Source organism: Stenella coeruleoalba, assembly GCF_951394435.1.
Source record: "Stenella coeruleoalba genome assembly, chromosome: 1".
NCBI classification, from domain to species: domain Eukaryota; kingdom Metazoa; phylum Chordata; class Mammalia; order Artiodactyla; family Delphinidae; genus Stenella; species Stenella coeruleoalba.
This window is the reverse complement of record NC_137169.1, coordinates 178,102,919-178,120,386: the sequence shown is the minus strand read 5'-3', so window position 1 is coordinate 178,120,386 and position 17,468 is coordinate 178,102,919. Positions and strand designations below refer to the sequence as shown.

Here is a 17,468-nt window from a genome sequence, read left to right as displayed (position 1 = left end):
AACTACTTTACAGATGTGAGCCAGGCTTCTTGAAAAATAAAAAACCTAAAGAGCCTTACATCTTGTATTTAGATGAGGTTTGAATATAAATCACAATGATGTCTCTGATTTTTTTCCATGAAGTTTCTCAAGTACGTGGGACTTTGTAAATGGGGCTATTGGGGGTTTTTTTTTCTTCTTCTTCTTTTTTAATCTATACAAACAATATACAACTGTAGTTTTCTAAATTACCTCCAGTTTTACATTAAATAACATTTACCTCAGTAATGTCCTTCTAGAGTTCATTTAAATTTCGGTGCCATGTGGCCTTAATTTACCTTTAAATATATTTTTCTCAGCTTAACTTTAAAAATTCTGCCTAAGATGTACTTTATCAGATAATTATTTATCACATTTTGCCTAGATATCCCCATGTTGCCTCACGTCCAAAAATACCTGAACTCCGTTCAGTATATAGAAGAACTACAAAAGTTTGTGGAAGATGATAATTACAAGTAGGTTGGATCTTCAGAAGTGGTTTGTATAACTTTGTCCTGTCCTCCACCCTTTCATCACCGTGTATTTAAACATCGAAATCCTACATTTTATCATGCATATGCCTAATCCAGTTGTACATTTACAATGGTAAAGGTTATTTACATGTATTTCTCTTTAATCACTTGATGTGATTGAGCCAATATACAAGTACCTCCTCTGTTCTTCCATTAAAAAGCATTTCATGTTTCTCAAGCTGTTGAGAGCTGATGTTTGGTAGTTCTAGTTTTAAATTCTTTCCTTTCTCTCTAAATTCAAGCATTAAATCTTTATGGAAATTTATCTTTGAATAGGCTGAAAAATTAATGAAACAGTCTGTGAATAGAAAAATTACTCCTTTTTTAGTGGTAATTTTTTTTTTTTTTTGCGGTACAAGGGCCTCTCACTGTTGTGGCCTCTCCCGCTGCGGAGCACAGGCTCCGGACGCGCAGGCCCAGCGGCCACGGCTCACGGGCCCAGCCGCTCCGCGGCACGCGGGATCCTCCCGGACCGGGGCACGAACCCGTGTCCCCTGCATCGGCAGGCGGACCCCCAACCACTGCACCACCAGGGAAGCCCTTTAGTGGTAATTTTTAACACAATTTTGAACTCGTTTTCAGTTGTTTTTGTGTATTGAGAGAATATTGAACCTTCTGCACTCCGGGTTAGAGACATATTTGTTCAGTATAGCACCACACTTGCCCTTTTTTCTACTCAAGCAAATCCTTCTTCATTAAAGATTTTTAAACTTACTTTTAAGACAGCTGATATCCGTTTCCTTTTCCTTAACCATCCACAGTCCTGCCCAAGGGAGGAAGGATTTTTTAAATCATTAACCCTTTTTTATTTTTCAGTGGTGAGCTATACATCATGACTGCCAGGTTTTTTTCCAAAAGATAGGAGGATAAAGAGCTTATTTCTCTTGAGACTTGTCATCTTCCTTGTAGCTTCATTTGTTAATTTCAAAATTTTGTGCTGTTCCCAAGCTTTCAAATTTAACTTGGTGTCTTCCACAAATATTTTTTCCAGTAAAAGGTTATACTTTAAAATTTTATCGAAGTGAAAGACTAGGTTATTTTTCAGTATTAATGCATTATATAAAATTTTTCTTATGCCGTATGATAGTGATGATCAACTTCCTTGTTCCCTAAGTTTCAATAATTTTTAAAGAATTCTGCAGTACAGAATTAGTACCAATAAAAGACTAGCAATTCTGGAAAACAACTAGCAATAACTTTTCTTCTAATATTAAATATATTAAGAAGCTCTGTATTTATACTTAAATGTATCTAAACCTTTATTAATGTTTTAAAACACCTTTATTGCCACCTTCTCCACCATACCATATTATTACCACTTTATATTTCTATATCAATTTTTATTTTACAGAATATTTTCTCAGGGTAATTCAGTTGAAAATGTATGAAGTCAGTGGATCGGCTTTTTAAGGTTGGAGTTGTTTCACAGATCTGATGTTGGCCTAGCTTGTAAGCTTCTTGAGTTTGATGGTCTGTGTCATATTTATCACTATTTCTTCCATCTCTCTAATTACTGACATAGCACAAAACACTCATGTTTTGTCCAATTACGTACAGAAGATTATCTTAAAACTCAAAATATGAGTAAGTACTTAGTAAAATTTCTATATCCGGCTCAAGAAACTTAATGGATTTAAAAGAAGTTAAAGTTTATTCAGTAGAAATGAAGTCTAAGAAATTGTTGCATAATTATAGAGGATGGTGAATTTTAACTCTAAAAGGATAGAGTTGGCCAGTTAAGCCATTAAGTAGTTTTAGCTGTCTGTAACCTGACATATTATAAGATAGCTTCATTTTGGTAGGAAAGCGATGCTATTATACTGATTTTTGTTTTCATGAGTAGCTAAAACTCAAGCAGCCTTCTCATTATATTCATTAACAAATATTTATTCAGCTTTTGGTATTGACGAGTTATTGTGCTAGCTGCTGGGATTACAAAAGTAAGATCTTGTTCTTGCCCTTAAGAAGCTCAGTCTAATGCAAAATACATCCACAAAACAAATAATTACGAAACAATTCAAACAGTACTATACTAGAGATGTGCCCAGGATGCTATGGGAACATAGATGAGAGGAGACCTAACTCAGCTTTAAGTGGGAAAAGTGAAGAGAAAAGAAACATGAACAGCTTGAGGTGACATTATTACCTGAGGCTGCATCTGAACCGGTGAGTCGGAGTTAGCTCCACATGAAGAGTTAAGAAAGGTGTTCCAGGGTTTGGAAATGATCAAAGGAATAGGGTGGGAAACTTTGTTTGCTTGGGGAACTACAAGTCTCTTGGTGGTGTTGGAGCATCATATGGGGAACTGAAGAAGATAGTGTTTTCCTAAAGATACAGTTGTATTGCACGAGCCTACCGATTAAATGTGTTGAAAATCAGAGCATTTTAACATAAGAACCATTAAGGTGATAAGTTAGAAAAAAAATGTTTTTTTATGATGAAAGATTTAAATAAAAATGATACTTCATTTATCCATAGGCCTCTGTTTTCGGCAATTTCATCTATATAGGCAGCCAATATCAATATTACAAATTACATGTGTATGTTTTAATTGGGGTGAAAATCTTTCAAAGTTATTTCATTTTAATACTGAGCATAATATCTTTTCTCAGTGAATCAGCATCACTGTTATATATAGTGTTTTGATGATGATACAGGCAACTGACACTGACTAGCCTTCACTGCTGTGCTGTTTAAATGCTTCGGCTTTTATACTGCTCTTGGTTATCAGCTGATATTGATAGCAATGTGATTCTCCCATAGCCTTCTTTCTGTCCCTTTCTATTTTGGTTCTGTGTTAGGAAATTGTACTTGTTTTGTTTACTTCTTTGTCTTCCACCTACTAAACTGTGAGCTTCAGAAGGGAGGAGACACCATGTCTGCCTTAGTCTCCATTATATTCCAGTGCTGAGAGCACAGTGCCCGACACAAAACAGGTGTTCAGTGAATGGATGCAGCATAGTCTGGCGCCCAAATAATTAAAGTCAACGACTCTGTAAAAAGAAAAAGAGCAGAGAGTTCTGGTTAATCAAAACATCTGTTCAATACATGCATTTTACATGGTCAAATAATTGGAATACAATTATATATAATTTCTTCTTTAGGATATCAAAGAAATACAAGTTAAGAACCTATAATAGATTTATCATTATAATATCATGTATGATATCATTTGTATTGCGCGGTTTCATTGTCCAGTTCCAGTTGGTGAACGCTAAAAAATAAAAAGTCTTTATTAATTTCCAGACAAATGCTTAATAGTAATACAGAGTACACCAAAGTGTATTTCATGGACTACATCAAAATATTTTCTACAACTGCTTTAGTATCCTATTTCCTGAAACAGTTTCCACTGATAGGAATTATAATCTCTTTTTGCCATGGAACTCAAAACTGATATTTTATCCTAAATGGAACTTAAGTACCAACTAACAAACTTTGACTTAGGAAAGGGATTTATCCTGTAAATAACCTTTTTATTTGTGTAGATAGATCTCTCTTTTGATAAGTTGAGTTGGTTGTTTTTTTTGGATGGTTACTTTTAAATAAGGTGTTTTTTAAATTTTCAGTGTTACAGAGGCCATTAGCCCACCCAGTAAAGATTCTAGAAAGAATTTGCATAATATATTTAATAATATATGTGAAAGTTACTGAATTTAATTGTCAAGTTATCAATATAACCTCAAGTTAAATCACCTTTTAGCTATTCATCAGATATCTTTAAATGTGTTGAATTGTTTGGCAACATTGGGGTCGTTTGGGGAGATTTCTCTGATTTTAAATATGAGTTTTTGATGTTTTTTTCCCTCCCTAATATATCCTGGAATCACCGTAAGATCAGCTTTGTATGAAAGAGAAAGGAGACTTAATTAAAGATTGCTCTTGAAGAAAAATATATAGCTGAGATTATTTTATAAAAATGTTTTAAGGTTTTTGGTAGAAAATACATGATTTTAATATTATTTTGTCAAATATTAATCATTTTATGTGCTTTGTTTCTTTTTGAAATTCAGGCTTTCATTAAAGATAGAACCAGGGACAAGCACACCACGTTCTGCTGCTTCCAGGGAGGATTTAGTAGGTTAGTGCAGCTTTCTCTCATTACCGAGTAATAAACCAGATAACCTAATAAGAAAGAATACACTCCAAAGTGAATAACACTTAGCACATTTTATTCTGCATGCACAGTTTTCTTTTTGGTATTAAAATATGTCCGTTTTTCTGTTGGTTTTCTTGTTTAATCAGAAACTCCTTACTTGTAGTTTGTACAAATAAATACATACAAATAAATACAAATAAATTTATAAATAAATATGCCAACTAATCAAGAAAAATAGATATAACCAACAGAAAATAATAAGTGTTTATGAATATTGACTCTTTTTTTAGTTAAGAATACACTGTCCTAGGCAACAAGGCTTGATTACATTAGAAATTTCTGTGGTCTAAGTGGGAAATTCTAATTTGAATAATTATAAGAGTCAATTTTAGTGGCTTAATTTTTTTTTTAATTTCACTCTAATACTGGACCAAGTACTGAAAATATTAAAAATAGTGTTAGTCCCTTAATTTTTATCTGTTGCATTACAATGGGGATTTATATGTATATCACACATAATCAAAAATATAAAATTGAAGAGAATTATTTATTTTTTAAGAATTCATAAGTAATAACCTTTTTAAAATTCTAAAACAGACCTTGGCACTAAGCTTTATATTATTGTATATTCTAAAAATATTTGGAGACCCATCTAATGAGGTATGAAGGAAGTGAGGGAACAAAGCCATGACAGTGTCTCAGGGGAAGAGTACTCCAAGCAGAGGAAGTCATTTCAGTCTAAATCTGTTTAAGTTTGCTTTTCTTTCCAGTCTTAAAGTGATACTTTGCAAATCTGTACATTTTTGAGTTCCACTTTTTTAATTCCCATAAGCTTGAACAGTGTCAATATAGATTTAAATTCTAACTTGAATGCTTGACCTACCTACCCTATGCATTTTTTATCTAAGAAGAAGCTGAAACTAAGAGTGAAGAAGTAATGTGTAAAATTAAATGAGCACTGAACTAGGATTCAGAAGACCTGAGTGTTTAGTCCAGGTTTCATCTGTGATATGAGATCCTTACCCCTTCTCTTCTAATTCTGCTGCTTCTTCTGTAAATGGGGAGGATATTTATACTGGCTACTTAGTGCAAGTAAAATAGATAGAAATTAATGGATATTGTATGTATTGAGGTTTGTGTCTTAGGATTCAGAAAATAAATATTTCTCTTGTTCAGTCTATTAAATAGAATTAATGTTAAAATTTAAACCACACTTTATATTTCATATCAGAGGATTACAAATAAAACAATTTTTTTAAACCATGTAACAATTTCTTTCCCTCTCCCTCTCCCTCTCCCTGTGTGTGTGTGTCTATGTCTGTGTCTGTGTCTATGTCTGTGTGTCTCTCTCTCTCTTTTTTAATTTAACCCTTAGGTCCTGAAGTAGGAGCATCTCCACAAAGTGGAAGAAAAAGTGTGGCAGCTGAAGGAGCCTTGCTACCACAGACACCACCATCCCCTCGGAACCTGATTCCACATGGACATAGGAAGTGCCATAGCTTGGGTTATAAGTCAGCATTTTTAATTTTATCTTTCAAATTTTTGTGTTTTTTTTTAAGTTGGCTTTCTTTTCTATTTATTTTACTAGTTGGACAGAAAATAGTGTCCTTGCATAGTTTTATTTGTGTAACAGTAGTCTTTTTCTGATTTAGTAAAATATCTTGTTTGCATAAAGGCATTTATTTCTTCCTTTACCTTAATTTGGAAATGAGCTTTTTCCAACAGTGCCTTCACATCTGGGGGAGAGAAATGAACATTACAGATCATCATCATAAATAAAATCAGGAAAGCAATATACCATTTTCATTTTAAATTATCATAAGTATCAAGAGTGATCACTTATCTTAACCCAAATAAGTCACTGTAAATGAAGCCTATAAAAATTGTTCTTTTTATTCCTAAATATAAAGAAAGGGAAACTGATTTTTTGTTTAGCTTTGCAAGATTGTTTTCTCAAAATGGAGCCCAAGGTTCACCTTTGTCATGATTTTTGTGAAAATTTAATAGCTATTTTCCAAAAGTGAATGTGAAAACAATTTTTAATGTACCCAAGAATCAAGATAAAATTAAAGTATTCTCTGTTACATAGGAAGATATGGCCTAGTTTCCTAAAAAGCTTTCCCTAAACTGTCAGTTTGAGGCTCTCATGATAAAATCTGTGTGTTCATTAGTATGAGAGTTCGGAAGTAAGTTCAGGATAGCAGGTAAATCTTTTATATCCTGAATCTTTATATAAGAGTATCTTTTATATCCTGAATTAGTAACAGTAATAAAAGATATGAAAAATATTTCTCTTTGTTTCCAGTTTCATTCATAAAATGAACACAGCAGAGTTTAAGAGTGCAACGTTCCCAAATGCAGGGCCAAGACATCTATTAGATGATAGCGTCATGGAGCCCCATGCACCATCTCGAGGCCAAGCTGAAAGCTCTACTCTTTCTAGTGGAATATCAATAGGTGAGAAATAATTCTCTGAGAGGATTCCAACTTAATGAAAAATAAGATTTTTAATAAAACTCAGCTGGGAATGAGTAATTAACCCTACTACAAGTAGAAAAAAATTGATAAAAGCTAAGTAGCAAAGTAGATAATGAGATGATACTACTAGTAGCTACTGAAGTTAATAATTCGTAATTGTTTGAAAAGTGCTTGATGGTTTGACTTCAAAGGGGGAGGCATTTGAGGAATGGTGAGAAGAGAACATGTGCTGATTGAATTGGTTACTGCATGTAGTTGGAATGTGGGAATGAGGAAAAGGGCAGATCAAGTATGACTCTCGGTTTCTTAGATTAAGCAACTAGTTAGATGGTGGTGCTGTTACCAAGGCAGAGAACACTAGAAGAGCAGCCATTTGTAAATGTCGAGGTATTTGTGAAGGATGACTAGGTTTGGGGAATTAAGAATTATGTTTTGGACATGTTTGGTCCATATTGAGTTGTCAGGTAGGTAATTGAATGTATGAATCTGGCGCTTAATGGGGTGAGGTCAGGTTTGTAGATACACGTATAAGAATTAGCATATTTATAGTATTTCAAGCCATGAGACTGGATGAGGTCACCTAGGGAGAGAATGTAAATAAATAAGAAAGACATTCTAACGTTTGGAAGTGTGATTTTAAAAAAAAAATTGCTTCTTTTAATGGTGGACCATCAAAGGAAACTTCAAAGGAAAAAAACAGTGTGGTATCACAAAAGCCCAGTAGAGGAGGTGTCTCTGAAGGGCAGGAAGTGTTGAATGTATCAATATAAAGTGCACAGAAGAGAAGTAAGGTGAGAATGGGAGTTGATCACTGGATTTGGCAAGATCAAAGTCACTGGGTGCCTCAGATGGTGGGGGGTGGAGCACCAGCAACGTCGAAGACGCATCAGCCAGGGTGAGCGTGATGATGACGTAGCTTTCAAGAGTGGGTTCCTTGGTTTGAATGTCTGAAAAGCTTGTGGCAGGTTTTCAACAGGTGCAAGTATTGAAAGATCTGATTCTCAAGTACAACCCTTCAGTGATCCCAAAGGGTAACAACACTCCCAGAGCCACTGCAAGATTTACTTGATGTTACAAAGAAAAAGAAACAATTTTCTCTAACATGTCCTGACTTTTATTTAGCCTCCTCCAAAGCATCGACAGTCTGCAGTCAGAACCCAGTTCATTGCACTGACATTCTTCGGATGTTCTCTCAGAAGGTTCAGTTTAGCCTGAGGTCTCACTGCCACAAATGTGGTCGCCCCCCCCATTCAGGCACCGGAAGCACCATAAAGCAGTTGTCGTTGTCAACGTCGTTATCATACTAGGGTTACCAAGAGAGAAGAACCGGGGTTTTGGGGCTTGGTGCTCCGGCTGGGTGTCGGGCCTGAGCCTTGGAGGTGGGAGAGCCAAGTCCAGGACGTTGGACCACCAGAGACCTCCAGGCCCCATGTAATATTAATTGGCAAGAGCTCTCCTAGAGATCTCCAGCTCAACCCTAAGACCCAACTCCACCCAACAGCCAGCAAGCTCCAGTACTGGAGGCCCCACGCCAAACAACTATCAAGACAGGAACACAACCACACGCATTAGCAGACAGGCTGCCTAAAGTCATGCTAAGTTCACAGACACCCCAAAACACACCACCGGACTCAGCCCTGCCCACCAGAGGGACAAGATCTAGCCCCACCCACCAGAACACAGGCACCAGTCCCCCCAGCCAGGAAGCCTACACAGGCCCCTGAACCAACCTAACCCACTGGGGGCAGACACCAGAAATAAGAAGAAAAATGAACCTGCAGGCAGCGAAAAGGAGACCCCAAACACAATAAGCTAAACAAAATGAGAAGACAGAGAAATATGCAGCAGATGAAGGAGCAAGGTAAAAACCCACCATCCCAAACAAATGAAGAGGAAATAGGCAGTCTACCTGAAAACGAATTCAGAGTGATGATCGTAAAAATGATCCAAAATCTCGGAAATACAATGGAGAAAATACAAGAAATGTTTAACGAGGACCTAGAAGAACTAAAGAGCAGACAAACAGTGATGAACAACACAATAAATGAAATTAAAGATACTCTAGAAGGAATCAGTGCAGAATAACTGAGACAGAAAAATGGATAAGTGACCGGGAAGATAGAATAGTGGAAATAACTGCCACAGAGCAGAATAAAGAAAAAAGAAGGAAAAGAATTGAGGACAGTCCCAGAGACCTCTGGGACAACACTAAACGCACCAACATTCAAATGATAGGGGTCCCAGAAGAAGAGAAAAACAAAGGGTCTGAGAAAATATTTGAAGAGATTGTCCAAAACTTCCCAAACATGGGAAGGGAAATAGTCAAGTCCAGGAAGCTCAGAGAGTCCCATACAGGAAAAACCCAAGGAGAAACATGCCGAGACACATATTAATCAAACTATCAAAAATTAAATACAAAGAAAAAATACTAAAAGCAGCAAGGGAAAAGCAACAAACAACATACAAAAGAATTCCCATATGGTTAACAGCTGATCTTTCAGCAGAAACTCTGCAAGCCAGAAGGGAGTGGCAGGACCTATTTAAAGTGATGAAGGAGGAAAACCTACAACCAAGATTAGTCTACCCAGCAAGAATCTCATTCAGATTCGACAGAGAAATTAAAACCTTTACAGACAAGCAAAAGCTAAGAGAATTCAGCACCACCAAACCAGCTTTACAACAAATGCTAAAGGAACTTCTCTGGGCAGGAAACACAAGAGAAGGAACAGACCAATAAAAATGAAAGCAAAACAGTTAAGAAAATGGTGATATGAACATACATACATATCGATAATTATGTAATAGGAACATACATACGTATCGATAATTACCTTAAATGTGAATGGATTAAATGCTCCAACCAAAAGACACAGGCTTGCTGATTGGATACAAAAATAAGATCCATATATATACTGTCAACAAGAGACCCACTTCAGACCTAAGGATACATACAGACTGAAAGTGAGGGGATGGAGAAAGATATTCCATGCAAATGGAAATCAAAAGAAAGCTGGAGTAGCAATTCTCATATCAGACAAAATAGAGTTTAAAATAAAAACTATTACAAGAGACAAAGAAGGACACTACATAATGATCAAGGGATCCATCCAAGAAGATAATGTAACAATTGTAAATATTTATGCACCCAACATAGGAGCACCTCAATACATAAGGCAAATGCTAACAGCCATAAAAGGGGAAATTGACAGTTACAATCACAGTAGGGGACTTTAACACCCTGCTTACACCAATGCACAGCTCATCCAAAATGAAAATAAATAAGGAAACACAAGCTTTAAATGACACAGTAGACCAGATGGACTTAATTGATATTTATAGGACAGTCCATCCAAAAATAATAGAATACACTTTCTTCTAAAGTGCTCATGGAACATTCTCCAGAATAGATCATATCTTGGGTCACAAATCAAGCCTCGGTAAATTTAAGAAAACTGAAATCATATCAACTATCTTTTCCACCCCCAGTGCTATGAGACTAGATAGCAGGAAAAAAAACTAAATTACAGGAAAAAAACTAAAAAGTACAAACCCATGGAGGCTAAACAATACACTACTAAATAACCAAGAGATCACTGAAGAAATCAAAGAGGAAATCAAAAAATACCTAGAAACAAATGACAATGAAAACACGACGACCCAAAACCTATGGGATACAGCAAAAGCAGTTCTAAGAGGGAAGTTTATAGCTGTACAATCCTACCTCAAGAAACAAGAAAAATCTCAAATAAACAACCTAACCTTACATCTAAAGCAATTAGAGAAAGAAGAATAAAAGAACCCCGAAGTTAGCAGAAGGAAAGAAATCATAAAGGTCAGATCAGAAGTAAATGAAAAAGAAACAAAGAAAACAATAGCAAAGATCAATAAAACTAAAAGCTGGTTCTTTAAGAAGATAAAATTGATAAGCCATTAGCCAGACTCATCAGGAAAAAGGAGAAGACATAAATCAACAGAATTAGAAATGAAAAAGGAAAAGTAACAACTGACACTGCAGAAATGCAAAGGATCATGACAGAGTACTACAGACAGCTATATGCCAATAAAATGGATAACCTGGAAGAAATGGACAAATTCTTAGAAAAGTACAACCCTCCAAGACTGAACCAGGAAGAAATAGAAAATATGGACAGACCAATCACAAGCACTGAAATTGAAACCGTGATTAAAAGTCTTCCAACAAACAAAAGCCCAGGACAGGTGGCTTCACAGGTGAATTCTATCAAACATTTAGAGAAGAGCTAACACCTGTCCTTCTCAAACTCTTCCAAAATATAGCACAGGGAGGAACACTCCCAAACTCATTCTATGAGGCCACCATCACCCTGATACCAAAACCAGACAAAGATGTCACAAAAAAAGAAAACTACAGGCCAGTATCACTGATGAACATAGGTGCAAAAATCCTCAACGAAATACTAGCAAACAGAATCCAACAGCACATTTAAAGGATCATACACCATGATCAAGTGGCGTTTTTCCCAGGAATGCAAGCATTCTTTAATATATGCAAATCAGTCAATGTGATACACCATATTAACAAACTGAAGGATAAAAACCATATGATAATCTCAATAGATGCAGAAAAAGCTTTTGACAAAATTCAACACCAATTTATGATAAAAACTCTCCAGAAATTGGGCATAGAGGGAACCTACCTCAATGTAATAAAGGCCATATATGACAAACCCACAGCCAACATCATTCTCAGTGGTGAAAAACTGAAACCATTTCCTCTAAGATCAGGAACAAGACAAGGGTGCCCACTCTCTCCACTGTTATTCAACTGAGTTTTCAAAGCTTTAGCCACGGCAATCAGAGAAGAAAAAGAAATAAAAGGAATCCAAATCGGAAAAAAAGAAGTAAAACTGTCACTGTTTGCAGATGACATGATACTATACACAGAGAATCCTAAAGATACCACCAGAAAACTACTAGAGCTAATCAATGAATTTGGTTAAGTAGCAGGATACAAAAGTAATGCACAGAAATCTCCTGTATTCCTATACACTAAAAACAAAAAATCAGAAAGAAAAATTAAGGAAACACTCCCATTTACCATTGGAACAAAAAGAATAAAGTACCTAGGAATAAACTGACCTAAGGAGAGAAAAGACCTGTATGCAGAAAACTGTAAGACACTGATGAAAGAAGTCAAAGGCGATACAAACAGATGGAGAGATGCACCATGTTCTTGGATTGGAAGAATCAACATTGTGAAAATGACTGTACTACCCAAAGCAATCTACAGATTCAATGCAATCTTTATCAAACTACCAATGGGGGCCTTCCCTGGTGGCGCAGTGGTTGAGAGTCCGCCTGCCGATGCAGGGGACACGGGTTCGTGACCTGGTCCGGGAAGATCCCACATGCCACGGAGAGGCTGGGCCCGTGAGCCATGGCCACTGAGCCTGCGTGTCCGGAGCCTGTGCTCCGCGACGGGAGAGGCCAGAACAGTGAGAGGCCCACGTACCGCTAAAAAAAAAAAAAAAAAAAAAAATCTGTTTAGCAATCAAACTACCAATGGCATTTTTCACAGAACTAGAACAAAAAATTTTACAATTCGTATGGAGACAAAAAAGACCCCAAATAGCCAAAGCCATCTTGAGAAAGAAAAACGGAGCTGGAGGAATCAGCCTCCCTCACTTCAGACTATACTACAAAACTACAGTAATCAAGACAGTATGGTACTGGCACAAAAACAGAAATATAGATCAATGGAACAGGATAGAAAGCCCAGAGATAGAAAACCCACACACCTATGGTCACCTTATCTTTGACAAAGGAAGCAAGAATATACAGTGGAGAAAAGACAGCCTCTTCAATAAGTAGTGCTGGGAAAACTGGACAGCTACATGTAAAAGAATGAATTTAGAACACTTCCTAACACCATACACAAAAATAAACTCAAAAAGGATTAAAGACCTAAATCTAAGGCCAGACACTACAAAACTCTTAGAGGAAAACAGAGGCAGAACACTCTGTGACATAAATCACAGCAAGATCCTTTTTGACCCACCTCCTAGAGTAATGGAAAAAGAAACAAAAGTAAACAAATGGGTCCTAATGAAACTTAAAAGCTTTTGCACAGCGAAGGAAACCATAAACTAGACAAAAAGACAACCCTCAGAGTGGGAGAAAATATTTTCAAACAAAGCAACTGACAGGATTAATCTCCAAAATATACGAGTAGCTCATGCAGCTCAATAACAAAAAAACAAACAACCCAATCCAAAAATGGGCAGAAGAGCTAAATAGACATTTCTCCAAAGAAGATACACAGAGTGCCAACAAACACATGAAAGAATGCTCAACATCATTAATCATTAGAGAAATGCAAATCAAAACTACAATGAGATATCATCTCACACCGGTCAGAATGGCCATCATCAAAAAATCTAGAAACAAATGCTGGAGAGGGTGTGGAGAAAAGGGAACCCTCTTGCACTGTTGGTAAGAATGTAAACTGATGAGCCACTATGGAGAACAGTATGGAGGTTCCTTAAAAAACTAAAAATAGAGCTACCATATGACCCAGCAATCCCACTACTGGGCATATACCTGGAGAAAGCTGTAATTCAGGAGGAGACATGTCGCACAATGTTCACTGCAGCATTAATTACAATAAATAGCCAGGACATGGAAGCAACCTAAATGTCCATCAACAGATGAATGGATAAAGAAGATGTGGCACATATGTACAATGGAATATTACTCAGCCATAAAAAGAAACGAAATTGAGTTATTTGTAGTGAGGTGGATGGATGGACCTAGAGTCTGTCATACAGAGTGAAGTAAGTCAGAAAGAGAAAAACAAATATCGTATGCTAACGTGTATATATGGAATCTAAAAGAAAAAAAAATGATTCTGAGGAACCTAGTGGCAGGACAGGAATGAAGACGCACGCAGACGTAGAGAATGGATTTGAGGACACGGGGCCGGGGGAGAAGCTGGGACAAAGTGAGAGAGTGGCATTGACATGTATACAGTACCAAATGTAAAATAGATAGCTAGTGGGAAACAGCTGCATAGCACAGGGAGATCAGCTAGGTGCTTTTACCACCTAGAGGGGTGGGATAGGGAGGGTGGGAGGAAGACGCAAGAGGGAGGGGATATTGGGGTATATGTATACATATAGCTGATTCTCTTTGTTATACAGCAGAAACTAACACTACATTGTAAAGCAATTATGCTCCAATAAAGATGTAAAAGAAACAAAAAAAAGTCACTTGGTGACCTTGACAAGATTTGCTTTATAGAGTAGTATGGGCAAAGCTTGGAGATGGGAGAATGAGAGGTAAGGAAATAGGGATAGCTATTATGGAGTGGGAGCAGAAAATTGGGACTGGAAAAGGATGTGAGATTAAGAGAGGAATTTGTTTGGTTTTACTTCCTAAACTTTTATTTATTTTCTGAACCTTCTAGATGAGCATTATTTCTTTGGATGTTTGGAGTTAGGAAATCTCCATACAGTGTTATTTTTATTTTTAAAAGGAATAATGGAGGAAAATGTCTTCTTCTGTGATTAATTGCCAGGTTTCTCAAAGGCTAAGCCTATTATAATTAATACGATCATTTCAATATTGATGAACAGTCAATAGAAAGAAATGTAGGAGTTCATTTTCTTGAACATGTTGACTTCCTTTAACGCTTGAGAGTTTCAAACCCTGAAAGTGAAATTGCTTTGGAGCTGGAATGCTCCATTCAGCAGTTTTATTCCAATATTCCCCTTTTTATAAATACAAATGATTAAATGATGACAAAATTTACAAAACAGAAGACAAGTTGGCCTCTTGAAGTACATCTCTGTTAATACTGTGAATTGCCTATATGTAAATATCAACCTCAATCTGAAAAAATGATACACAGAATAATTTTGCAAAAAAGAGAGGAAGAACCTTTTTCCAATTAAAAATGTGTTACACTTACGGAATTTAGCCTGTCACTTTAAGCCAAAAATAGTAATTTTAAAAATTACAGCTCTCAATTCAGTACAGAATATTTGGCTTTTCTGTAATACTTATCATAAGTATTATAATGATTATTATTCTCTATTTGTGGCTTTTACTTTCCATAGATGTTCTTTTTGTTACCACAAGATAGTTATTTCATTCCATTAGAGTTAGTGTCTTAGTTTAGAGACCTGTCTTTTAGAATAAGAAGAGGCTAATTCAATTTTTGCCTTTGTATTTATTGTTTAATTATTCCAAGGCTAAGGAGATAAGCAGTAGAGATTGTTACATCTTTGTTTATAAATTTAAAACATTAGACATAGGCATTACCTTCCAGGGTGTTTGCTTTAAAACATTCTGAAAAGAAAGTCTATAACCATAGATGGTAATTGTTAATACACACACGCAATTCATAATCACAAAAAGGTTTTTTCCTCAGCTGTAACTTTTACATACAATATTAATATATCCCTTGGAGGCTTTGAGAAAGTACTCTGGAGAAATTCACCAGTGCTTGGGACTATGGCCTCTAACGTTTTTTAACATGGTATATATGTCCTAGGTAACCTAAAGTAGTCTTGCCCAGATAAAGGAGGTGTATCCACTCTGAACTTCATGCTTCTGGAAGAAACTTTTATTTTCTACAAATAAGTCATACTAACTATGCTTAAATTTTCAGTCTTTATCACATAATTCTACATCAAAAGATAACCTACAAGACCCCACTGCCAGCAACAGATTACTTCCAGTTTCTTATCTGAACCACACAACCAGAAAATTACTTCAGTGACTGTTACTCAGTTCTTCAAAGAATGGGACATAACTCATGCCATTCTAAATGCATGGAAGAGGTGTTATTCCATCACATATAATGGGTTCCTTATAGTAGTCAAGTTTGAGCCTCTCACAGAACCCTGGTTGTGAAAGTCTGATAGACGATTCAACTTGATACATAAGGGACGTATTAATTATTGATTTTATTGAGAGCCAGTATTATCTTTAAAATAACTTTTAAATCAACCTAAGCTGTTTTAGACTCTCCAAATTCTTTCCCCTCAGATTAAGCTAATTTAAAACTTTCTATTTTAACTGATATTCTGGGTCTCTTAAGAGAAACTTTTACATTGTTATGGCACCTTTTTTTTTTTTTTTTTCCTGAATTTAAGGATTCTGTCCTCTTCTGCCTTGTCCCCAAAGGCAAAAATTGAACGTCATTAAGCTTTTTTATCCTTAGGGTAGTAATGGGTTTTTAAAAAAGTACAAAGGGAAGTAGTATACCATGAACCTGTAAGAAATGCATAATTATATTGGTCTTAAATTATGGCAAAGCTAATAAGGAAAAATTTTGTGCTTATGTACATTCTCTGGTGGTAGGAAAAGTGTTTACTAATGAATTTAAGCCGTAACTATACATGCAAAAATGTTTTATGCTATTTTGTTATTTTGGGTAGTCTTGTCAACTCTATTCTAATGTATTGCAAAATAAATCAAGCACATGATTATTAGAAGGAAGAATTGATATGTGGATGTTCACCCACAAATAATGTGACTGTCATTTTATAAGCACCGTTAGAGTATTTATTTTTAAAAGACAACATCCAAACCCTAATTACGATGTTTAAAAAATAAGATAACTTTTGATTTTAGGTAGCAGTGATGGCTCTGAACTAAGTGAAGAGACTTCATGGCCTGCTTTTGAAAGGTAAGAAAAATTGCCCATTTAAACTATTTTGAGTTTATTTTGTCTGTCTTAAAGTATATGATAATGTGAATTTAAAGACATAATATTTATCACATATCTCCAAGGGAGTATTTTAGGCTTCCTGCTGGTGGCAAAAAAAAAAAAAAGTTAATATTTAAGCCTGGAATTTAGTGTTACCTAGTAAAGACATGTTTATTTGGAGGCTTGACACATATATTTGAATTTTAGTACATTTTAAATTGTAACTTAAAAATAATAATAACCAATCACAGCATACCTACATATGTGTACAAAAAAATTATTTCCTTAAATTATGGTTCATTTAAGTAATTTTAAGGCATTTAGTGGAGTGGTCAGCTTCATTCATTCTCAGTTAATTTGTCAAGAGCAAAATGACTTAGTAAATTTTAAATTATACTGTAAGTAAAGCAGCTAAAAGTTTGAATTTAAATTGTCATTAATTCAAAGTTTGCACAAAGCACACAGATTTGTACTGAAATAATGTAAGTCATGTTCTGTTTTCTTTTCCTTGATGCTTTAAGCTGTAAGATCTGTCATCTGCTTGTGGCAAATATGCCATATTGATCTTCCAAAATAAGATTTTTCTAAAAACGTAGTCAAACAGTGTAAATAATTGTTATTTTAAAAATATCCATTAGAATTTTAC

General features: G+C 35.6%; 1 protein-coding gene across 3 annotated transcripts in view; it reads left to right on the top strand.

The window, feature by feature from the left end:
• The window catches only part of RALGPS2 (Ral GEF with PH domain and SH3 binding motif 2), a 163,904-nt gene that overhangs the window by 123,235 nt on the left and 23,201 nt on the right, over nucleotides 1-17,468 (top strand). For all 3 annotated transcript variants that reach the window (XM_079929852.1, XM_079929854.1, XM_079929853.1), the window contains exons 10-14: nucleotides 404-494; nucleotides 4,565-4,632; nucleotides 6,026-6,161; nucleotides 6,956-7,107; nucleotides 16,747-16,801. In XM_079929852.1, coding sequence (XP_079785978.1) covers nucleotides 404-494; nucleotides 4,565-4,632; nucleotides 6,026-6,161; nucleotides 6,956-7,107; nucleotides 16,747-16,801 — 502 coding nt within the window. The remainder of the gene's footprint in view (nucleotides 1-403; nucleotides 495-4,564; nucleotides 4,633-6,025; nucleotides 6,162-6,955; nucleotides 7,108-16,746; nucleotides 16,802-17,468) is intronic.